The 25,533-nt window shown below is 45.5% G+C and overlaps 1 protein-coding gene across 1 annotated transcript in view; it reads left to right on the top strand.

Moving 5' to 3' along the window:
• Positions 1–25,533, top strand: part of PAPPA2 (pappalysin 2) — a 112,387-nt gene that overhangs the window by 16,711 nt on the left and 70,143 nt on the right. The window contains exons 2-5 of the mRNA XM_081865091.1: positions 372–1,434; positions 16,252–16,397; positions 20,960–21,253; positions 24,825–25,017. Coding sequence (XP_081721217.1) covers positions 372–1,434; positions 16,252–16,397; positions 20,960–21,253; positions 24,825–25,017 — 1,696 coding nt within the window. The remainder of the gene's footprint in view (positions 1–371; positions 1,435–16,251; positions 16,398–20,959; positions 21,254–24,824; positions 25,018–25,533) is intronic.

The raw sequence follows: 25,533 nt of genomic DNA, 5'->3' as shown, positions 1-25,533 counted from the left end.
CATGACTGATGTAGCAGATTCCAGACAGCCCAGGTTAATGATTACTGTTGGATACTATCGTTGTGGCTACAAATTAGAACCCAGTTTGAATTGGTGTCTGGTGGACCAAATTTTAAATGCATTTCCAACCTGTTTTGGTTTAGATTTGCTAGCAAGAAATCTTGGAAATTGTCGTCCCTCTTAAACCAAGACTTCTTCACATCTCTTGCAGTTTCCAGGGTTCTTTGAGGGAAGCCACTATAGTGCCCTTGGATCCAAGCCAGTTTGAAGATCTAGTGTGGATTCATCCTAAACTCACTCCTTCTGTTCTGGAGTTTCAGCATCCCCTGTGCTGAATTTTCTTCTTTTCTCTCTCTCTCTCCTCCACTCAGGTGTGTTTGACAATTGCTCCCACGTTGCCAGTGACAGGGGCTGGACTCTTGGCATCCGCACGCAGGAGAACACTGGGAAGAAGGATGCCCGTTTCTTCTTCTCACTCCGGACAGACCGCTTCAAGAGATCTTCCACCATATCGGTACCACACCGCTATGAACTCAATACATGGGCTCATGTGGCCGCCACCTACAATGGGAAGCAGATGCTGCTGTACCTGAATGGAGAACGGGTGGCCCGTAGTTCCCAGCAGTCTGGGGCTCTCCACAGTCCCTTCATGGCTTCTTGCCGCACCTTGATTCTGGGAGGTGACAGCTCGGAGGATGGGCACCACTTCCGTGGCCACCTGGCTCTGCTGGCCATTTGGAATGCTGCTTTACCCCAGGAGAAACTCCAGAGAGCTTTCTTGAGAAAGGTTGAAGACAGAGAAGCTACCATGGTGCTCAGTGCAAGGTTCAGCCGCTTGGAGCAGCAATGGGTAACATTCAAAGATGGTGCCTACCCGCTGGTGGAGTCCTTCCAAGTGCCAGAGCCTCCAGTTTTCTCACCGCTCATGCCCCCTCTCTGTGGGCAGACCGTCTGCGACAACGTGGAGTTGATCTCCTACTACAACAGCCACTGGCCACTGAGGAATGAGAAGGTGGTCCGTTACCGGGTTGTCAACATTCATGACGATGAGGGGCTCCATCCTACTGTCAGCCAGGAGCAGATTGCCCACCAGCACCAGGTGCTGAGCGGAGCCTTTGGCCGCTATAACATCACCTGGCAACTGAGCGTACACAAGGTGCAGAGCTCCTTGCTCCGCCACCGAGTGGTCCTGATGAACTGTGAGCCTGGCAAGATTGGCAATGAATACTGTGACCCCGAGTGTGAGCACCCGCTAACTGGCTACGACGGGGGGGACTGCCGCCGGCTGGGGCGTTGCTACGACTGGGTGCGCCGGGATGGGGTTTGCAACATGGAATGCAACAACATGCTTGACAATTTTGACGACGGGGACTGTTGCAACCCCAGAGTGACCAACGTGAAGAAGACGTGCTTTGACCCTGAATCTCCACACCGGTAAGTTGTGGGCGGACAAGGGAGGACCCTGCCCTCCTGCCTGGAGACTCCTAGGCATTAAAGCCCATTGCAATGAAGTCCACAGGATCATGTCCATTGATTCCCCTCTCATACTATTCATTTCTCTGGGTTTAGGCTAATGTGAACTGTGGTCCGCGCTGACTACTGCTGATGCAGTGCTAGCAGTGCAGTGGAAGGGGGAGAGATGTTTGCTGATGGGGGGTGGGGTGGGTGGGAGCAGGAGAAAGGAGTAAATGTGCCTGAGGCTGGCTACCTGCAGAGAGCCTGTGGTCCTCTCTCTTCCGTTACTTCCACTTCCCTTGGCTCCAGCCAGCATGGCCAGTGGCCGGCCAGTGATGATGGGTGTTGTAGTCCAATGGCTTCTGGAGGTTCACAGGTTTCCAATACCTGCTTCTGCCCTATTTCACGTTCAGACATTTAACGGCTTTATACTACTTAAAATGTTCACTATCTCTGTATTGGAACTTAAGTTTGGCAACGGTGTGCATAATTATTTGTTTAGAGATCTCTGGGCTCTCCTCGCAGCACTACAGCTCTCATGGGAAGGGAGAATGACTGTTGAAGCTGATTTCATGTCTGTAATTCGAATATCCCTCGTGTTGTTTGTAGACTCAGCCAGTGAATGTGGAGACTCCTTAAACGGCAATGTGCGTCTCCTTGCCAATTGACATGGAAGTCTTCCGCAAAGAGCTGCTAATATTGACACACGCACACACACACACACACACACACACACACACCCCGACCGCCACCAAGGGGCCTGCTCGTGTCCAAAAGTAAATATGAGTGTCAGTTAGAGGAGTTTTTTGGGATTTCTTCAGGTCCAGTAGAAAGCCTTTCTGGAATGATTTAGCTAGCATTTGAGTTGGCAAGTTCTGGTGAAATTGTTAGTGTTGTTAAATGAATATATTGTTTTTAGTTTTCTTTGGCTTGGTCAGGGCTATTATTTTAGGAAATAGGAATTGTTCCTGTTCAGAGCGAGAGGCCATGGAACCCAAAGGCTCCATAGCCCTGCAGTCCAAACAAGCCTGGAAGAGGCCATGGGGGAGACGACTCCAAGAGCCAGAGACCCTCGGCTGCCAAGGGTAACATTGTGGGGAGAGAAGCAGGCTGGGGGTTTAATTTTTTAAAAAATTTCTCTGGTACAGAGTTTAGAATGTGGTTCTTACATTACAGCCCCCCCCCCCAGAAAATAATAATAATGAGTGCCCTTTCATATCCCAGAGAAAAAGAGACTTCTGGCCTGTATACAGTCTTCTGCTACCTGGAATGCTCAGTGCCTTGGATCTAAATATATATTTGGATGAGAATTCATTTCATAAGAAATAAAACGAGGGAAGAGTCTTGTTGCAGAAGATAACAGTTTTGCAAATAATTCTTTAGCAAACAAAGAGGCATTTATGCAGCCATATCTGATGTTGGATTCTTTATGTTATATTAAAGCATGTGATGATTTTAGGTTCTTGGTCGTACAGTTGTGATGATGATGACTTCCTAGACTCCACACTAGTATAAGTCCACCCTCTGTGTGAAGAAATAAGTAAGAGCATAAAATAGTCCTAAAATATAATTATTAATATAATATAATATAATATAATATAATATAATATAATATAATAATCAACCTACCTGTAAATATTACACATCTGGGCAATTAAGCATTTACATTCCCTGAGCAATAGCTACAGTACTGGAGTTTGTACTGCTGGAAGTTTGTACTGCTGTACTTCAGTCAGCATCAGTGCTCCTAACTTACAGATCTCTAGTAACTATTCCATGCATCTCGGTCCAGTTAAGGAAAACCAAAGTCACATTCAGCCTCCCATGTGTGCATCACTTGATAAATTGAGATGGCATTCTCATTGTGCACTAGAAAAGGTGCAACTGAGTGAGACCCTTCTTTGCTTTGAATAGAATGTGAACAAAACGCTGCACATGTCAAGGCAATCCTCCATCCACATCTTATGGGAGGTGCGGATAAGTTTTGTAAACAGGTGCACTGTACTGTGTTTCAGCTTGTGAATAAGAGTAGAGTGGGACGCGGGTGGCGCTGTGGGTTAAACCACAGAGCCCAGGGCTTGCCGATCAGATGGTCGGCGGTTTGAATCCCCGCGACAGGGTGAGCTCCCATTGCTCGGTCCCAGCTCCTGCCCACCTAGCAGTTTGAAAGCACGTCAAAGTGCAAGTAGATAAATAGGTACCGTTCTGGTAGGAAACTAAACGTTGTTTCCATGCGCTGCTCTGGTTCGTCAGAAGCGGCTTAGTCATGCTGGCCACATGACCCGGAAGCTGTACTCTGACTCCCTCGGCCAGTAAAGCGAGATGAGCACTGCAACCCCAGAGTCAGCCACGACTGGACCTAATGGTTTACGTTTATGGCCATCCTAAATTAAAAAACAACATCTATGACCCAGGAAACTGAACTATGCAGGTGGGCGTTGTCATAATCATGAATCTAATATAGCACTTTTCATTTGCAGAGTGCATTATAACCTGCATTCATTTAATCCATGCACTATTCTTGGGGTCACTGTGCAAAGAGTGGGAATTGAATCTGCCTGAGGCCCAGACAGTGATCCCAAGGCAGAGCCAGGACTCACACCTAAGGCTCAGAGGTGCAAGACTCTATCCCACATTTCACACTGCCTGACAGAATGATTCACATTGATCAGTCGAAAAAGAAACAATGCACAGAACGGAACTGCAAATATCTTTTTGGGTTCCCTCAAAATTCCATGGTTGTTTTGCTAAAGCAGGAGTCTTTCATTTTGCTTTGAAATGTTACTTAATGCAAAATCTGGTTGGCAATATTGAGATGTTCACTTTGCAAGGCTTAAAAAAATTCCTTTGATTCTTTCCTCAAGTAGGGACCTCCTAGTTTCTCACCAGAATTTCAGATATGGCAAAACATGGTGATAGCTCCGCCTAAAATAAAAGGTCAATTCAAGATGTTGATATCTATTGCCCAGTTCACTTAATCTGAAGTCCTAAAACTTTGCTGGACACCTGCTTGTCTTTCTGGTGATGTCATCCTCTTCAGCTGTGGCAGGAAGAGGCTGGCTCCCTGCCGGCTATCCATTCAGCATCTCACTGAGGCAACCATGGGAGGCTATAATGTAAATACCAAGAGCTCTAATGCTGGAAATTCTCTGTTGTGCTTTTGGAGGGCCTGCCACTTAAAAGGATTTTTACTACCCTTTTCGATTTGTGTGCATTTATAAACTGTCTGCTGGCGAATTTGCACGCCAGACTCAAGCAGCTCCTGAGCCATTAAGGTCTCTGGGTCAATAGGCTGCCTTTTAAAAAATCTATTAAGTTCCATTTGCAGGGGATTACCGCTTGTGTGATTGATTCTGTCTACCAGCTACCATTAAAAAACACCAAACAAAACAAGCCCCAAGGAGCCAGAGCAATAAGATGCAGACTGGGCTAGATTTATCGCCGGAGGAAAGCGATATTCCATTATGTGGTTGCAACTGAAGTTTCTCTCATTATCTCACATGCAAACACATGTGGAACAACAACAACAACAACAATGTATTTTTTATTATAATCACAGTTCATCCCATCCTAATTTCAAGAAGAAAGGGCTGTGTGCACAGTTCTCGGCCTTTTGGCTAAGATCAAGTGTTGTAGGTGTCGCTCAAGGTGTTCATGGCCCAAACATAAGTCTTTTGCAGGCTTGTACAACATGTAGCCAGCTAAAAAGAGCATAGCCTACTGGGGCAAGGGCAGGCAATAAAATAGCTTTTCCAACTATCATTTCAAAATACATTCATCCCTACTCCCTAAACATCACCCTGTTCATTTGCCAATTTCTGCTGTGGCTTCTATACATTGTTATAACCTGTCCTCAAAATAATCGAGCAGAGTAAATCCTCTTTTACCTATCAGTAATGGTCATTCATCCATTTTGAAACATTTCCTTCTGAGCAACATTTTGCCTGAGAAAAACAGACCTTGCCTCCTCCCAGACAACACACACAAATTCCTCCCTGGCCTTGAACAGGGCTGACTGGCATCTGGCCCCAGTAATAAACTATTCATCCTCACTGGGGCTGTGTGCAGAGGGTGAAAATGAAACCCCTAGAATATATATATATATTGTATAAATATATAATATGCATTCCACCCATCTCAAACACTACCAATCTCCCAGCGTCTCCCACCCTTCACATTTCGCCAAATTTAATCCTCAATTTTACATACAACCAGCTCATTATTAAATAAACATAATCCATATCCCCACAAACTCTAAGCTTGATAGAGAATCAGAGAATTGTAGAGTTGGAAGGGACCCCTGGGGTCATCTAGTCCAACCCCTGCAAGGCAGGAATCTCAGCTAAAGCATCCATGACAGATGGCCATCCAGCCTCTGCATAAACAACAACAACAACAACAACAACAACAACAACAACAACAACAACAACAACAACAACAAAAATAAAAAATTACCCCGCCCATCTGGCTGGGTTTCCAAGGAAGGAGAGTCCATCACCTCCTGAGAGAGACCATTGTGGGGGTTGTTACTTAGGTGGGAATGATCACCACGATGATTGTGGCAAGGAGATTATATGTTTGTTCTTTGTCTCACATTTTGTGGAGGCTTAGCTAGCTATATTCTTGACTCAGCAAGGTCTGCTGTGCCAGAGTAAAGCAAAGCAGTTAACAACAGGGCAACTGGGAAGGTGAACTTAACCCTTACATTTTATTTTATGTAACTGTAAAGTATTTAGGCAGCTGGGGTAGAGCTGTAGATAGATCATCAGCTTTGGATTTAAGTTCTTCCTGGGTTTTGTAGCACAGTGAGTGACCTGGAACCTAATTCTCCAGGAGGTGGCAAACCTTTGTCTGGGCTCTTCCGCTTCAGATTTTTGGAAGGGGCTCTCATGACTGAATGTTCCTGCATTCAAACAATGACATCAAAACATCCTGCAGGTAGAAAAATTAAATACCAGGAGAGAAAGGTTTTAGCTTAGCCTTCTCACTGACACAGCAGTTTTCTGCATATGGGGATTTTAATTTTCTTTTCTTTTTTTTTTGTATAGAGAAGGTTAGTCATGTGAACTGAAGAGCGTTGTGGTAAACTCTCCATGGTGAGGGGAAAAAAGGGAAGACTTGTGACAGGCTTACAAAATGGTGTCATGCACAGCTTAGCAAGTTAAAGGTAAAGGTACCCCTAACTGTTAGGTCCAGTCTGGGGTTGCAGTTTTTCTGGGTCATGTGGCCAGCGTGACTAAGCCACTTCTGGTGAACCAGAGCAGCACACGGAAACGCCGTTTACCTTCCCGCTGGAGCAGTACCTATTTATCTACTTGCACTTTGACATGCTTTCGAACTGCTATGTGGGCAGGAGCTGGGACCAAGCAACTGGAGCTCACCCCGTCATAGGGATTTGAACTGCTGACCTTCTGATAGGCAAATCCTAGGCTCTGTGCTTTAGACCACAGTGCCACCAAGTTAGCAAGTTAGCACTTGGTATTAGTCTCTATTCCTCCTCAGTAGATGCTGGTTCAGAAAGTAAGTAGATTATTTGGAGTAGGCAAGTGCCCCAGTTGGGGTGACAGGGGCCTTGGCATTTTGAATTGATGTGGTAGATGTGGCAATGGGCACCTGGCTTTCATTGGTCTAGAGAAAGACTGAAGTTCCCCAATGTGAGACATTGGTGTAATGTCAGCAAACTAAAGGGCATGTGCCACCACACTTTATTTCTGCTGCTTTGTGTAGAGCAGAGTCGTGGAATCTTTCTGTTTCTCAATGGAAGACTACCCAGAACCTCTTATTGGCCAGTGTCCTCTTGCATGTTCCATGGTGTGTAGAATGCTGAGATTCAGGGACTTGCCATTTTAAGAACACACGAGTGATCAAAATGTATTTTATACCTAGTGAAAGGCATTGAGGGCTCCTCCAGAGGACCTGTTCATTGAGTGTTATTGTAGAACACACCCAAAATGAAATGTGTGTGGGACGTATGTTTGCACGTTATCTGGGCGTGCTTTTTTTTCTGTGCTGAGCTGCTTTCCATGCAGGAGATTTATAGTGTGTGAAGAGGCTGTCGGTACGCTGCCCTTTGTGCTGAACAGAACATTTGCAATGTGGTGGCTATCGACTAGGGTCAGCCAAATTCTTCTGCGTCCTGTTCAGACACAGGTCAGGCGTCTCCTCTTGAGACGCGTCTCGGACTTTATTAGTCTGTCTCCCGACATGTCTCTTTGAATCAGTGTCATTTTGCTTCCAGTTGGTGTCCCTTGCCCTTCTCTTTCCTTTCCATTATTCTTAGCTTTGCTTTTCTCCTCTCTGTTTTTCCAGGGGGGCGGGAAGTGTGTGTGGGCTGGAGTTCAGGGCTGCGCCTTACAGCCTCCCTCCTTGGCCAGCACTCCTGGCTCCAACCTGCTGTCCAGCTTACCCTTCCTTCTAGAGCAGATGGGCCTCTCTCTTAAACACCTGATTTTTTCCTCTTGGGGATGGTAACAACGGAGGTCCCCCCAAAACCCAAAAGAGTTTATTATTATACGTCACCACCATAGCTAGAACCTTATTGGCACAAAGGTGGAGAACAAGTATAGTCCCCACTAAGGAAGAATGACAGTGTAAATTGTTCAAATGTGCTGAACTGGCTGGTCTTGCGACTAGGATAAGAGAAAATGAAGATAAGGAATATAAGGAGGAATAGAAAATGTTTAGTGGATATTTTAAGAACCGGTATAGACAGATACATAGTTTTGCAGGTCTCCAGTAAATCCAGCAGAGTTGAAATAGATAATTTAACAGATAACAAGTTGGATGATTAAAAAGATGTGGCTTACATGGAGTAGTAGAAAAGCAAAGGAACCAGGAAAAGTGTGGAAGGGACGTCATATGGTATATGTATATATGCTGCATTTGGTATGAAGTTGTAAGTGGGACAGGGGAAGGGGAGGGAGGTTAAATATGCTCTCTGCTCCTGTTTTTGAAAATGCAAATATAAATAAATAAATAAATAAATAAAAATGGAGAAGATGGGCCTCTCTGCCGCTCCTGCTGCAACATGATAGGGCTCGGTGGGGTGGTCCTGAGGCCAAACCCTCTGCTCTCAAAAGGAAACTCAAACTTGCAGGAGCTCTGGGAGACCCTCTTTTGCCATGAGAAGAGGTGCGCTTCCTATGTATTCAACCGGGTACTGACCATGATTTGGATTACTGGCAAAATGCCACCGTTTTCCCACCATGCGGATGGTGAGTACGAAAGGGTGCTCAGAAATGACAAAGTAGGAACAAAGCTCCAGAATGTGGCCAATAAGGATTGTGACAGGGTCCCTGTTGTATTTTCCCCCTCCTGCCTGTTCTTCACTCTTGTTCCCGTGCCTTTGTCTGCATTCCTTCCTTCCTTGCACCTGCTTTCCTGCCCTGATTTGGTTACAAAATCTCTCTTGACATTGATTATGACACCACCATGATCTGTGAACTGCTGACAGCCAGATGGATCTCTTGCACCCAAGCCCAGTCTCTGACTCATGCCCATGTGTGCACTGCCATATACTGGCCCGGATCCTGACAGTTGGAGACTCCTATGTTTGAGGAGTCTGGGAAAGCAACGGAAAGGGGACAGCCTAGAAGCTGTTATCAATTCGGTTTTATAGGAGGGTGGGTAGAAATTAAGTCAGACTTAATAATAATGTTGTCCAGAGATCTAAGCACATGATGAATGTCTACTCCATCTGTTGCTCGTAAAGTGATCGTAAGTCCTGGCATGCAGAAGGGCAAGTAAGAGGAGAGTGTGGCAAGATGTGCACCGAGTTGTGAGGAGCAGCAAGGGGCAGAGAACAAAAGGCTTTGCAAATCATAATGTGGGCACAACCAGAGGTGGAATGTCCCTTGCAGATGGCTTTCTTGTAGAAGACATGGATGTCCTAGGTGCTGGACCTAGGGGAAAACTGCATGTTATATGGTCAGATCCATGATCAGCTTTCCCAAAGTTTTCTGTATTTCCAAAATGTAGCCTCATATGTATTTGTGCTCAGTCTCCCCCCACTCCACCCCATTCTGATCCTGATCCAGGTGGCCCTTCCAAAGGCACTGATAGCACCAGAGAAGCACCAGAGTGGTGAAGATCTTGTTGCTGGCTCTCTTTCATGGCGGTCCATAGCGGTGGGGAAATAAGGAGGGTAAATGTTTGTGAGGGGAGGTGGGAGTCCTGTGCCCCCTACTGCAGATGAACCACTAAAGGGTTCGAAGAGCTTTGACTGAATCAGAAGTCCTGCTGCTCTTTCACTTTAGGACAGCAGTTTTTTCAGACACTTGCCCCAGGAAGTTCCTCAGAAGCTGGTTGGGGATTCTCAGTGAGCAGATAAGTAAAGGCAGACATACTTTTCGGGGGGGGGGGACGGGACTGTTTCCCATTATTACTGAGTTTCTTCTGCAATGCACAACCTAGGAGAGTTACAGGCAAAACAGGAAGGCACCACCCCTACCTCTCTGCTAAAGCCTTGCTTACTGGGTCACAGGGCAGCAGCTTGGTGCTCTCGTGAGATCTCACCAGAAGCAGCCCCTACCTCTGCTTCTCTAGCAGTGGCAACAGAGGTGGGCGACCACCCTGCAGGATTCTGCCACCCAAGGCAGCTGCCTCAGTCCACCTCATGAGTGGGCTGGCCCTGGTTAAAGGCCCTGGATCCTCTGCAGCACTCAGGGTCCTTGGGTGGACTTGCAAGGGATTCCTCAGTAGATAACATTGATGTCGGAAGACAGAAAGTTTGAAACCCTTGTTTAAAGGGATGACCGCTCCGGCAGGGGAGTGAAGTAGTGACCCTTAACTCTGAATTGGGTGCGCTGAGTTGGTAGTCTCTTTGGGACACTTCAAGTGTTCTACTCACATGTAAAAGCAGCGCACACCTGTGATCTTCCAGGGTGTCTCCATAAGTACACCTTCCAACCTGTGGTGTGTGACTGGTGCTGGTGGGCATAATGTTATCTCTGTTCTTTTACACCTGAGCAGAATGCCTTTGTGTAATCTTAATTCTGCCTTGAGGCAATGGTGAGATGCAAGGGAGCACAGAACTCTTGGACCTTTAAGATTCCTTCCTCCTAGTGGAGGGAGGATTTCTCTCTCTCTCTTTTTGACTGGGGGGGGGGAGCTTGTCGTGCAGGCATGCAAGAAGGTGCACCTGCTGAGACTTCCTCTTCAATACAGTTGTTGAAAGCAAAGAAGCCCTGAGATTCTCTGTATCGGACCACCTTACCCTCCTCCTTCTGCTTAAAGCCAACAACCAGAATAAGAGCTGGAACGCAGGGAGAGACTCAATGTGTGTACAACATACCAGGCATAGCAAAGGAAAGGTTTTATCTCAAGGTGCCCACTGCTGCCAGCCATGGACTTTAGAGCAAAACATCTGTCTCTGGTGTGCATGTGTGCCTGTTCATGCACATGTGTTTGTGCACTTCGTTACAAAGATATATTGTAGTGCAGAAGTGAAATTTGAAAGAGAACCCAAGAAGGCACAATATGCTAATTGGCTCCAGCTGTTTGCTCCCTTATTCCCTTGCACAGATGTTTCCACGGCTAGGAGGCTCTTCCCAGCTTTGCACGGTGCATCTGGAAATTGCTGTCTTCCATCTGGGGAAGTGCCCCAGGCTGGCAACAAGTAGAAGAATTATTGTCAATTTTGCTTTTTTTGTTCTAAGCTCAGTTAAAAACAATTGTTGTGTCTTTATCCTCTTCTCCGGGTTACCAAGTTGCTAAATTAGTGTTTCAAATTAGTGAAAATCTTGCCACATTCTACCGTCTTGCATGTGTGAATAATTGTCAGATAAACACAGCACCCCTGGAAGGAGTGATTCTGTGATCCTCCTTTTAAGCAACTGATAAAGGTATGGGAGCCCTGCCCGCCTCTTGCATCTGGCTGCCTTGTTAATCTCCCCCAGATGGAGCAAGAGGAGGAAGAGGCAGAAATCGGGGAGGGGCCTCACTGTCTACATCTGTGAGAATGGACTGGCAGCACATCTGAAGAATGTGTTTTCAGCGCCCTTTCAGTATTATGTATGACTTCAGCCGTAGAGAAGAATCTGGGTCAGAAAGAACTTCACCACCCAGGTCAGCATCTGGGTGCTTGCTATCCACTATGTAGCTTCTGGGAACGTCTGAGAGAATAGCTTTTAGTTGTCCCTGGAGGACATGAACTAGATGAATGATGAACTGGGAAACCAGGTTTCATCAAAGGTATTTTCCTTTATAGCCCCGCTTGCATAAAAGCATGCAGGGTTCAAACCTGGTCTCCCTTTTTTCCATACGTAACGGAAAAAGCAAGTAAGGCTCTTCTACCAGCCTCACAAACTTGTCTGTGTAGAACCTGCATGGACTCTCCGTGTTTTAACACTATGTGAAATGACACCATAATCTTAATGCCATGCTCGTGACTGTGTTGTATAACATTGAAACCTATTTTTAATTTTTTAAAAAATGATGAACTGGATGGCATTTTGATGGTGAGTGCCAGAAGAAGCAGGCTGATCTTCTGAAGTTGCTGACCCCTTTGTCCAAAGACTTAAGTGACCAGCATGACTGATCTCTCTGGGATGCAAAGTCTTCACAACGTGATTCAGACTCCTGTCCGTCCTGTCCTGCTCATGTCGCTCATGTTTTGCTGCAGTTTTGTTTTTGAAGAAGATGAGCAGCAGCAACAACAAAACACACTCTGAATCTAGTTTAACTAGATCATATATAGAATTATAGAATTGTAGGGACCCCAGGGTCATCGAGTGCAACCCCCAGCAATGCAGGAATCTTTTGCCTGACATGGGGCTTGAACACACAACACTGAGATTAAGTTTCTCATGCTCTACCAACTTAGCTATCCCATGTTGTGCTGAAGCAGACCCATTGCCTGCCTCCACAGCACAGCCCTGAAAGAGAGTCACCCTGTTGCATAGCCAGATTGGCTGCCTATGGGGTGGGCAACCTGAAGTTGTGTCCCATAGTTACAGAGATCTTGCATTTTGTGCTAAAAAATGGTAGGTAATAATTTTACCAGCCCTACTGTGAGAAGCAAGTTTAGTTCATCTTCGCCCATCTCATACTGTTTCCAGGAGGGAAAAGGAGGAGAAGCTGGTGTTGGAGCTCCAGTTAGTCCTCAGGTGTTGTTGCTGTCTTTGGAAACATGTTGACCAATTTCTCTGACAGCAGCTATCTTGAGATCAGTAGCTGTTGAAAGAGTTGGTAGTTGTAACTGCCAAGGACCAGAAAGGTGGATTTGAGGGAAGGGGTGCTCAGTGGCAGCTTTCCCCCTTTTTACTCCTGCAGAAAGACTGCAATGTGTCTTGAAGGACACAGGATTGGTGCAGGCTGTGATCCTACGTGTGGTTGTATAGGAGTAAGCTCCACTTAACATGCCCAGGACTGGATTGTTAACTAAGGGTGGAATTCAATGTCATTTGTTCTCTTAGCACAAGCTTGCCCAACTTAATTACCTCTCCTCACTCCACACACTGTTCCGGGATTTCTCCCCACCCTCCAGAGTGGATTTGGGGGAGGCACAGGGGCACACAGGGGGAGGAGAGGGGAGGGAAACCCTGTTATGCTAGTGGGAGTCCTTGTGGTGGCTTCTTCCAGCAGAATGGGGTGGCTGAATCCGGCTCTCTCCCACAAATCATTTGTCTCTGGCTTTTTCCTCTCAAACTGATTCACGTACTTCATGCTTGCTGTGAGACTCTGCTGCCCCAACTTCAATACTGTGTTGTTGCTGTGTTCATCAGAATGAGCAACAGGCTCTCTCTGGAGGTTTAAAGTTGACATTGAGACATACGCTTCCCCTGCTACTGAGTTTAGTTTCAGACAATTGTGGGGAGGTGCAAAGATGATACCCCCCCCCCATTGATGTCTCAAGCACAGTGAAATTGATCTGTGTGAGAGAAGTGCAAAACCCTTTGCTTTTAGGAAAGTGTGTCATGAAACAGAGGCAGTGTTGTGCAGTGGTTAGAGTGTTGGACCAAGACCTGGAAGAGCAGGGTTCAAATCTCCCCTTGGACATGAAGCTCACCGAGTCTTCATGTCTCTCAGCCTACCCTAGGGGATTAAATGAACAGGGGAAGAACCACCTTGAACACGACCTTGAGCTCCGTGGAGAAAAAGGTTGGGATATAAATGCAATAAATAAATAATAAAAACAAATAAATGCGGGCTGCAACATATGCTCTCAAAGCAAACCAATTTTGGTTGTCACTGGATGTCAACGCCAGGGCTGTTGCACTAGTGTAAGGATGAGAATAAGTGGTTGTAAAATAACCCATATTATATTTTTGATCGTTATTGTTATTTTGTCAATATTCTGTTGTGCTCTGGTGTTACTTATAAGGCACCTTAAAAGACTTGGCGCCCTAAAATGCAGGATACAGCTAATTGTATTAAGTAAATAAGAATGAACATCACTCTCTCAGCCCAGCCTGCAATGTAAACATAAGAGGAGCCTGCGGGGTCAGTGGTCCAGCAATTCAGCATCTTGTTCTCACAGTGGTCAACCCAATGCGAAGACAGGAGCAATGCAGGGATGTTGTAACCCACCCTCTCATCTTTATCCCAGCCCCTGTTGGGCACCTGATCCACCTGGACAGCAGATGCAAGTCCTTTCAGCCTGCAATATTGGGACAGTGAGATGGATTGGCCTTGCTCTTTACAAATGTTTTGCCCTAAATAAGAGACCAAATAAGAAAGAGCAGGAACTATCGTCTTTGCCTTCTACTCTTTGGGCGTGGGGTAGACACACTGGTGTTCAATCCCAGCTGTGTTTAAGAACATGGATTTTTCCATTGATTTTTATGGGCTGCTCTCACCTTTGTCCTTGGAGATATTTAAAAATAGTGTGAGCCAGGACACGACCTATCCAGGGAATAGGATGGTTGTCTCTACCCTCTTCTTCCAGGCTCATTTTCCAGCCACACCATTTTCTTGCCTCTCCATCCCAACAGGTTATTTGTTTCGTCACAATGGTCAGTAAGCATTTTATATCCACTGAAGATACTCAGTCCTTATTTGTCTAATTTTGTGGGTCTCCCCCTTTTAGGATTTCCCCTGAAGATATTTTTGTACTTCTGCAAACCTTGGAGTTTCCTTGAGCCTGCCAAAACCTCTCTTGTGAGTGGGTGCTGTCATTTGTCTATTTAAGCACAGACACTCTTCCTAGAAGATCAGAAATAGAATACAGAGTCGTTTCCAGCTTCCCATTAATGTGCAGACAATGTGTCACAGAATCCTCGGGTTAGGAGCCATTGTGGGGATGGGGTGGATGGGGGAGAAGTCTATGCAGAAGGCCTAAGGGATACGAATGAATAACTGTGGAATAGAGTAACATTGGCACTAACACTTGTTTATGACGGATGAAAGCACCAGTGGAGACACCAGCAAAAGAAGAAGCCCAAGGGAGTCGGTCATTCCAAATTTGATTTGGTCTCTGTTCCATGTTGTTTGGTCTTTCGCTGGGCCGCTCATCACTGGATGTCTGCAGTTCCTCTCACACTGTAATTGAAGGTCTGTTTTCCCCCTTCCTCACATCTAGCTGCTTTTTTCCCTTTTTTCTTTTTGGATCAGATCAAATCTGCTTGGCCCAACTTCATGGAAAAAGCCAACAACCCTGGGGTGATTGATAATGAAGTCAAAGTGAATGGGGAGGCGGGAAACATTTTACTAGTGTCAAGGGACCTCCAGGCGGCAGTGAGAAAAATGTCTCCCCTGGAGAGTGGCAGGAATATCCCTTCAAACATGACTGACCTCAGTCCATGGAATTTGGAAGGCTTGCAAGCCTTTGGAGTGGTTTTTTTGGAGTGGTTTTTCCTAGATGCAACCAGGTTGGGAAACAAGATTTATTTTAAGACTTGAGGCTACTGAGCGGCGTTTCAGAGTTCCCCTGAGGAAATTACATTTTGCTTGTCTGTTAGAATTGTGCCATAATAGGAACTTTCATTCCTTGTTCTCTTATTTAGGGATTATTTATGTGTGTGTGTGTGCGCTTATCACTTGGAGGCATCCAGCAGTGGTTTGCATGTGAGAATGTGGCCATCACAGATCTCACCACACAGATGGAAGTTTGGCATAAGCTAAAAATCCAGTTCTTCTCAGTGGAGTCAGTTAATCCCGGGCACAGTGATCTAGAATAGGGAAATCCAAGTTGATTCAGGGGTTGTGTGAAATAATGCTGGGTCAGACCCCGCCTCCTATTTTTGCGAAAGTCTTTGCTCCCTGTGAAAGAGGTATTTTTTCTCTCTGCTGCTTTCACAGGAAGCAGAAAAACTTTGTTCAAAATTTGTTGGTTTGCAGCAAGAGTAGTGCTTACCTTCATTTAAGTGAGCAAGGTGGCTGAGGGGGTCTTTTCTGCAGCTCATTTTTCTTTTAAAGCCCACTTGAAGCCGTGGAAGGCGTCCGGCCCAGCAGCGCTTCCTGAAATGACCACGTCACCACTGCAAAACTTCACATGGTCATTCCAGGCAGTACTGGGAGCCTGTGTGCAAAGAGCCATCTGCCAGGGTGAGCACAGGTTTTCTTGAACGGTTTCTTAAAATGTTTTCTCTCTGCCACTCTTTCCAAATATACAGTCTGCCTGAAAGTGCGTCGTCATGCTGGTGTGAAGCTGTCCCTAGTAGAGACGCTGATGAAGATACTGGCCTGTACTCATGTGCTTCCCAAGACCCACTTCAAAGGAGAAGAGGTTTTAGGGATTCGGCATCAGGCCACATGGTCTATGACTGAGATGGGCCCCCAGGGAAAGGCCTGCATGAATGCGAAGTGTTGTTACTACGGTAATTAATTTGTACTCTTTTGTGTTACTTCTCTCCGCAGGGCATATATGAGTGTGAAGGAACTGAAGGAGATGCTTCAGCTGAACAGCACTCACTTCCTGAATGTCTACTTTGCTAGCTCTGTGCGAGAGGAGCTGGCAGGTGCTGCCACCTGGCCCTGGGACAAGGATGCCCTCAGCCACCTTGGTAAGCCTCGCTCTTGGGTGTACCTGCATTGGGGGCTGCCCTCTGACACTGACCATTGCAAAGAAGGTTCCATGAAGACTTGCAGACAGAACCTGTGCTATCCTGTCCTATTAGGAATGGCACTGAGGGCTGCACCTTCTCCCTTGCTGCCTTGCTCTTGGTAGGGATGAGGTGGAGAACTTTGGGTGGGTGAATGGCTACAGGGTGAGCCAGGCAGTGGGGCTGGTGTCCATGGCTGGTGGTTCCAAATGTGGGATCCCCCAAAGCACAGTTTCCCCTACTTGACCTTCCCCCTGGGGACAGCCCATCTTTGTTAGAAGATGTCTTGCACCTTTCTCGGTGGGTTCCAATTGCTTCTCCACCTGGTCATCCTCCGGAGCTGACTGTGAACCTTTGCTGCTCCTTGTGGTACCCTTAACCTGCTGCCTTAACTTGCTTCATGCCACCAGCCCCCCCCCTTTCCCTCATTTCTTTGCGTGTTACCACTGGCAGGGTTGCAATCGTAAACATGCTTACCTAGAAGAAAATCCAACGGAAATGTATTGGATTTATTTCTCCAGTAATGTGCATATTGTATATAATTCTTGGCACAGGATTTGCTTTTTTTTAAAAAAAAAAAATGCACGTAGTGCGTTTGCTTCCACTCATAGTACTTTGCCTTTGATTCAAAAGCAGATTTGTGATGTGGGATTTTTTGCAGCAGAGATCTAGTTCTGAGACTTCAAGAGTTCCTCATTCCCTTTTAGGAAGCATTTTCCAATGCACGTGGCTTGGGTTTCTCAGGAATCTTGTAGATCTTTTCAAGATACCTGCTTACAAAGTTGAACACCGGACAGCTACACAAAAATGTTCACCATTTCCTTTAGCTGCCTGAATGTTGAGCAAGCTTCCCATTCTTGATTCTCACTCTTTTTCTCCAGCACACCACACCTCACCTCAGTGACAACTTTCCAAGATTCAAAGCCCTCTGGAGACCCTTTATCTCCTTTTCTTCCTACTTAGGGCAGGAATGTCCAGCTGATGGTCTGTGGGCTAAATACAGTCCTCAAAACCATTTTTCTGGCTCCTGCATGCACTCATAATATTTATAGCAAATACAGTAAGAAGTCTGACTAAATAGTCACCGATTTTTCTTTCATCTTGTTTTAAACTCAAAAATTAAATATTGCAAAAATACTCTTTTTAGTATCGCAGTGGAGTAAAGAGAAATGGAACCCATTTTTCCTCCCACTTTAATTGGGGGCAGACTGGAGAAGCCATTTTTCTGGTGTTGATCACAAGCATATCCATTTTGGTCATTTCCAGAACTTTTAATTAGCTGTTCCTAAAGTAGGTGTGGCTGTTTTCCATTGCTGAGCCAAAACATCATTGGCAGCTGTTAAAAGATCTAAAAAAAAACTTAGCCCTTCTGTACATCAGTAAATATCATCTGAATAATAACAAAACACTCAGTGTCTCAAGCGTCACATTAACACTAACAATTTTGAGAAATAACACATTAAAATCTGAGACAATTTTTTTTTGTCTCTCATGGGCTTTGATAGAGCTTCATGCCGTTAATTTGAATGCTCCTTCCTATAATCTGTGTCATCCAATCCAATGGCCATCAACACAACCTGAGGCAGTGAATGCCGTATATTATTTATTAAGCAATATATTTCTTTTAACTAAATCTGTTGCTCAACCATTTCATCGGGTGACTTCAGGTTGTATCGTTATGAGAGAGAGAGGGAGGGAGAGAGAGAGGGAGGGAGGGAGAAAGTCTCCCATATTTACCACTTACTGCTAGACACCACACACTTGACTACAGAGCTTTGTCATCTGAAGAGAAATCAGTTTTGTTTGGCACAATATACTTTAGACTCCCAGGCTGGAGAAAAGTGTGATTCCTGAAAATGCAGAGGTTGGCCGTCCTATAGCACATTCTAGTGACCCAGATACTTGAGGGCCACAACATCAGGTCTTGTTGCAGCCATCAGAACTGACCTTTCAGCTTAGCTGGTTAGATCCAAAAGTCCAGGGTTGTTGACTTGTGTGGCGAAGTGCTTGCTTAAGTACTTGTAGCCTGCTGGGCTTTTTTATGAAGGCCTAAGCTCCTATGTGGTAAATTATCTGTTCCTGAAGAGAAGCCAAAGCATTGGCCTTTGACAAGCTAGGATTATTAGCTTGCTGAGGTTTTGATCTCTAAGCAAAGGCCATCATGAACTCAGTCCACACCTCTTAACTTCCCTGGTTGATGGGTGGCCCTGGCCTTTGTGCAGTCACTTGCTGACCCCTTAGAAGTTCTTGTTTTTTAAATCAAAGCTGATTCATAACAGGTCCACAAGTAAAGTAAATGAGCTGGCCAGCACGGTATCTGGAAGGGGGAGGTGTGACTGCTATAGATGATCTCCTAGGGCAGCAGAAGCTTAAAAAACTATTCCACCCCCCACTTTCCCAGAGACCTTGGGCAGCCAATTTGGCCCTTGCAATATGCAGAAATTTTCACACAGGAGAGGGATCACAGAGTACGGGCAACCTTTCCCCCATTAAATGGATTTTTTTTGTGTTCACCCAGTTTGAAAACAAGCTAGCAGTCTTGAAGAAAGTGGGGATTGAGTACAAGGTTGCCAAGACACTTCTCAGCAGTAGCTGGCTCTCTCTCGCTCATATTTTCTTCAGTGGAAAGGGTTTCAAGTTTCTACTTGAAGGTGGGAAGAGTAGGTTTTGAGGCCCCTCGTGCCCTCAGCAATCAGACTCACTTTGCTGTTTGCTGTTAGCGGTTGACACAGCGGGATTATGGCTGGGCTCTAACATCCCATTAACTTAGCTATTAGCAAGGTTTTCTTTCTTCACTCACTCACATTCCTCTCCTTTGCTTTCAGCAAGGGAGCCTCCTGTCTCAGACTGGGGTTTGGCTGGGAAATCAGCCTCGGTTTTCTTTTCCTGGTTTAATTTTTGCTCCTTAGCTAAGGAGCTCCCCGTTCAGTGAATGGAGCTCTCCTGCATGCCATCTTGCCATGCAAAAATGACAATCTTGTGGAGGCAGAGAAAGGTGGCCTGGCCACTTGATCTGTCGAAAAGTGTTTCTTTAAGCAGGGTCAAATACTGTCAGATAAGGTTGATTTGCCAAGGGGAGAACTGTGTTATCCTTTTGTAACAAAGAGAACCCTAATAGCTAAGGCATTTATTGTGACCAAAACTTTGGGGAGGAGAGGCAACTTCACCAGAAATATTTATGGCAAAATATTAACACATTCGTTTTTCAGGATTCTAAAAAGTGTGACTTAGTCATTATGAAAAAAAAAGCAACCCAAGTTCACTTTTTATAACAAAAAAGAGTTATTATTTATAGGCAACAGTGTTTCGATACGTATGTATGATATTTAAAAGATGGAACAGTTCCTGGCCTGTAACCCATGGCCTAAGATATTAGAAACAAAGATGGAATAATGAAAAGAAGGGGGCATCAGCATCATATTTGACATATTTGACAGTGTTTGATAACGGTCAAATATTTGGTGTTCACTTTGAGAATGTTTGACTGCTTAATTGACAAGTATTCTTACAGGGACGCAGGTGGCGCTGTGGGTTAAACCATAGAGCCTAGGACTTGCCAATCAGAAGGTCAGCGGTTCGAACCCCCGCGACGGGGTGAGCTCCTGTTGTTTGGTCCCATCTCCTGCCAACCTAGCAGTTTGAAAGCACAAAGTGCAAGTAGATAAATAGGTACCACTCCAGCGGGAAGGTAAACGGCATTTCTGTGTGCTGCTCTGGTTCGCCAGAAGCGGCTTAGTCATGCTGGCCACATGATCCGGAAGCTGTCTGCGGACAAACGCCGGCTCCCTTGGCCAATAAAGCGAGATGAGCGCCGCAGCCCCAGAGTTGGTCACGACTGGACCTAATGGTCAGGGGTCCCTTTACCTTTACTATTCTTACAGGACAGAATAATCATGAATAAAAGAGGGAAGAACGCCTGTGGAAATGTCTGTAACACACACATTAGTGGCAGTTAATTTTCGGGGTGTCTTTGCTGCAGCCACTTCCTTTTGGGAGGAGAAGCAGACTCCCCAAAATAGGTTCTGCTGTCACTCACACTTTTTGGGTGTGTACACCTTGAAAGGCAGCAGTAGAATTGCCTTTCTGTCCAGCCTGCTGCTTGAAACATGTCTACTCGTGAAAGAATGCATCTTGTTGCTGAAGCTCACCTCAGGAGCAAAACAGCGGACTGGGAACGACTTCGACCTGAATCCCTTCTTGCTTATGAGTTGGCATGCAGATTGGTATACTTACTCATAAGTAGTTCTGCTGGCAGGAAGGACTCTAGTCCGCTGCATGGATACTATTTAAGGTAGCTGAGTGGGCTTCCTCTCCCATCTGTTGATCTGTCATAGGGTGCTCACCTAGGGTTGGAGCTAAAGATGGTTAGCTCTACAGAGGCCATTCCCAGCAGCAGCAGCAGAGCCAGTCTTCTCATGATGAGGAACACTGTTTGGAACTTCTCATTGGAGAAGTTGGCATTTACTTTAGCTCAGGATTCCACTCCTCTCTCTGAGTGACATTGAATGCATTTGCTGTTTCAGGCGGTGTGGTCCTCAATCCGGCCTATTATGGTATGCCGGGTCATACAAATACCATGATCCATGAAGTGGGACACATCCTGGGACTCTACCATGTCTTTAAGGGAGTAAATGAAAGGGAATCCTGTGATGACCTGTGCAGGGAGACAACACCATCCATGGAGACTGGAGATCTTTGTGCCGATACTGCACCTACTCCCAAAAGCAAACGCTGTCGGGATCCAGATCCGACCAATGACACCTGTGGCCAGACCCACTTCTCTGGAACTCCCTTCAACAATTATATGAGCTACACAGGTAAGGAAGGGGAGGGGAGAACTTTTGCTTCATGAGGTTCAGAGAGGGGCTTCAGATGAATGGCATGTCAGCCTTTGAATCCAGTGAGATGCTGAGAACCTCTGCGTTCATTTTCAGAATAGCAAGTTGGAAGGTCTCATGATTTCACAGATAAGCAGGAGGTGAAGAAAAGAGGGCTGTGTTTTTGAAAATCTCAGTAATCAAAAGGCAAATCATACAAGAATCACATGCATTTTGTTTCCAGATCTCATGAATTCTAAATCTCCACCCCCTTTCAAAGGTTTTTTAAAGCTTGAACTACTAGTGGGAGGGATCTTGTTCACTGTGCCTGGCAGAAAGGCTTGGCTAAGAGCTTGCCCAGCTTGCCCAGCACCAGTCATGTGCAACTTGCTTTGCAGTTCCAATATTTCAATGTATTTTCAGCATGGCCCAATGACCGGATCTCATAGTTGACAGTAAAAAATAAATTTGGCTGTCCTGCATCTACTCCAGGGTAATGACATAACAAGACAGTGACCAGCCACAATTATGAATGGAGGTCAGAACTATAAGTAAAAGTCTACTGGAACCAATGTGTTTTGGCTGCACATTTAAAAGCAGAGGGAGCCTGGCAGACTAACTCAGTGAAGACGAGCCCTAGTCAAGGGCCACCTCTGTTTTGTGCCTACTTGCCAGATCTCCGCTGGTTACAGAATATGGGGGACAGTCTGAGGCAGATCTTAAGGCCTGAGCCTGTTCATATGGGAAAAGGCAGTTCTTAACATTCTGGGTCGTAGGCCATTTATATGTTAGCTCCAGCACCTTGAGTCAAGACTGACTACCGCTCTGTTAGTCTTTTCCTGGTTCACTTTGCTTGCAGGGGCAACTGCGGGGAGGGGAAGGCAATAAACGGTGGTTGGGAAGGCTACCTATACCTACCTCAAATCTATTGTAAATAATGTGTAAGTAGATAAATTCATTTAAGAAGGGTCCCCTAAAATGTCCCTTACCCTAAGAACTTCATAGAAGAATACAGTTGCTTCAGTACTTTTGTAGTAGCAACATTTTCTCAGAAGAGCTCTTCCCTTCCAAAAGTGTCTTCTGTCTTTATGCCTCAGGAGTTGGAAATCTTGATCAGCACTGTTCTGAGGGGAACCCTTACAGAAACTATTTTCTGTTTTGCAATGAGCGAAATTCATTTAAAGACAAGGTTTACTCACTCAAAAATATGCAGTGTGAACATTTGTGTGTAAGACAATCTCTACAGCATTAGAGACAGACTATCCCTCTATATGCTGTAGACATAGTCAACACTCAAATCCGGGATGTGTTTCTGCACCTAGAGGGTGCTACGGTCTTCATGAGAAGAGCCCATGTTTTCTTGTGAATTGCTTGCTTCCATTTGGTGACCTTTCCTCTGGTCTGGAGATACTAAAAGCAGGTGTCTGCATCTGCTGTCCTTTTGACCTGACCTCTCTGTTGTGGTTGGCCTCACGTGGCCATGGCAGACACCCTGCTACAAAACCAACAGCACCAGCCCATGCATGTCTGCTAAGAAGAAAGTCTCTTTGGATTCCCTGGGGCTTACTCCCAGGTAAGTGTCTAAAGTATTACATCCCAAGGCATCTACACTTTTGAGGACACAATTCTATGTAGAAGCAAGCTCAACAGAGTGGGTATTATTTCTCAGCAAATGTGCATTCCTCTTTGGCAAGCCCTTTAAAGGAACCAAAAAGCCAAAGGAAAGAAGATGACAGGTCTATGGATGCAATGAGCTAGCGATCCTCATTCAGTCGTGTGGAAGACAAGGGAGGGAGGGAGGGGACAGAAAAGGGTAGCATGGACATGAATGCAATTACACATAATTTGGCTTCATTATAGTTGGTAGGCCTGCCAAGAAAAAAAAAAGATGACCTGTCTTACTTCTCTGCTGTTTTGGGCAGCTTGATCTGTAGGAATAAGCAGAGAAGCGTATGAGGATTATGGGCTTAAACTTAATGGAGAAGATTAATCTGTAGGAGTGACCTGATGGAAGCTAGAGAGCAGATCCTATGTATAGTTAGTGCCAGGAACTATGGATTATGTTTTGTAAGTGCAACGTCACAAGTATGTATTTGAGTTTCTCCCTGCCCAACAAGCCTGGCCCTCTTAGCTCTGCTGCCCAAATTCTGGTGGCCTCCCCTGGCTCTGAGCTTTGGGGCTGGGTTGACTCTTCTCTCATCCTGGCTGATAACAACTATTTGTTTTCAAGAGCCATGCATTCATCGCTGAGCTTTTGAGCTTCCTTCTTCGAAATGCCTGCCTTACGTCTTTAGTGTTCCTTGATGTTGAGGGCAGCATTCCTGGCTATTCATGAAGAAGAAGTCTTGAGCTTACTTAGCACCTGTGATGAAATTAAGCAGTTGCTGAAGGACTGCCATCTGTCGGCAAATGGATGGCATAACATGCTCGGAGAATTTGTACTTTCCTCTCCAGAGTGGACATAGATATGTTTATGTTAGGAGAGGAATGGACAGTTCATTCCATTTCTGGTCTGTGTCACTTTCAGATGTGGAAACTCTACATTTGCTAGGGATGAGGGAGGAATTCCATTCAGCTAGCATTTATAGGCAAACCTACATAATTTTCACTTTTTTAAAACAGTATGAGGAGCAGCTTTCTATCTGCTTTGCATGAACAGAATCTGGACTTCCGATCAGCAAGCCCTAGGCTCAGTGGTTTATTTTTTCCCCCAATAGATTTTTATTGAGATTTTAAAGGTTACAACAAGAAAAAATAAAGAACATATTTAAACAGAAAAAAACAAAGGGAAAAAAACAGAAAAAAGATGCAGATAATTTTTTAAAAAATCAATCCTTTACATAACTTTCTTTCCTTTGCTTATTTCCTTGACCTCCTCACACCTCCTTTTTTTATATTCTAATTCAATTACATATTTCAGCAAATCCTTTCCATCTTTATTTCTATCCTAATGATTTATCTTAATTTAATGTTCTGTTCTTTCACCAATTAACGATCCATTTTTACTTAATCCTTTATATCATTTCTGCTAAAACCACATTACTTCATTCCAACATCCTTCTAGCATTCCTTAATTTTACAATGTTTCTGTAGATAAACTTTAAATTTCTTCCAATCTTCTTCCACCGACTCTTCTCCTTGGTCTCGTATGAGGAGCAGCTTTCTATCTGCTTTGCCTGAACAGAATCTGGACTTCCGATCGGCAAGCCCTAGGCTCAGTGGTTTAGACCACAGCGCCACCCGTGTCCCTTTTCAAGTGGTATGATACTGCTTTAAATGGAAACTGCAGATGGGGCCTCAGTGTGAGCTAAGCCAGAGGGTTCATGCTGCTTCCAGTCTTCCTAAGCACCCATGATGTGAAGGCCTGTGTTGCCCCAGGATCTTCTCTGATGCACAGAGTATTCTGGGAGGAGCGCAGGGGTGGGAGACCAGGTCACTGTGGGAGGCACACAAAGCCTACCTGGCCCCCTTGCACCCAGGGGTCTCTTGCCCAGGCTCCCCCACCCTCGCCTCCCCGCCGTCTAGCACTACTTTTCAGTTTCTTCACCAGCTGCCTCTCTTTCTCCCACAGATGACAATTGCACAGACAGTTTCACCCCAAACCAAGTGGCTCGGATGCATTGCTATCTGGATTTGGTGTACCAGCAGTGGAGTCAGGGCAGGAGGCCCACCCCTATCCCCATGCCAGCGGTGGTCATTGGGCAGACCCAGGAAACCCTCACCATACACTGGCCGCCCCCTCTTAGTGGGGTGCTATATGAAAGGTAAGAGAGGAATCTTTGTGGAAGGGGAGGAAGGCAGTCGTAGCAAGGGGGAAAGAACATCTCTGCGAATTAGTCTTGCAGAGGTTTCATGGGCTGCCAGTCCCCTGCTCCCCACCTGTTATTCTTTGTTTCCACGAGTCATATTTTTCTGTTCTTCCTTTGTTGCAGCTGTGAACACTCCCCAATACCATGCAGCTTTGCAACCTCTGCCTTTAATATTTCCCTTCCCTAGCTGCTGGCATCCCTTTGTCTTCGCTTGCCCTGCTCCTGTGTCTGAAGGAAGTGTGGGGAGATGCCCTCATGCCACATAGGATGCCAGCAGCAAAGTGTAGCCACGAGGCAGAATATAAATGAAATGTAAATAAAAATTAAACCTCTCCCTTTTGGTCTAAATTCCTTCCCAGAATTTACATAACTGTTAGCTTGGGATATCAAAGGAATCAGTCAGAATTGACTACCCTTTCCTTCACCTATTCAACTGCCATTGCACCACAGACTCTTGATGTGAAAGCTATT

The sequence above is a fragment of the Podarcis erhardii genome, assembly GCF_964252035.2.
Source record: "Podarcis erhardii genome assembly, chromosome: 6".
Classification (NCBI taxonomy): Eukaryota; Metazoa; Chordata; class Lepidosauria; order Squamata; family Lacertidae; genus Podarcis; species Podarcis erhardii.
Note: the sequence above shows the minus strand (reverse complement) of the source record. Positions and strands in the feature narration are given on the sequence as shown.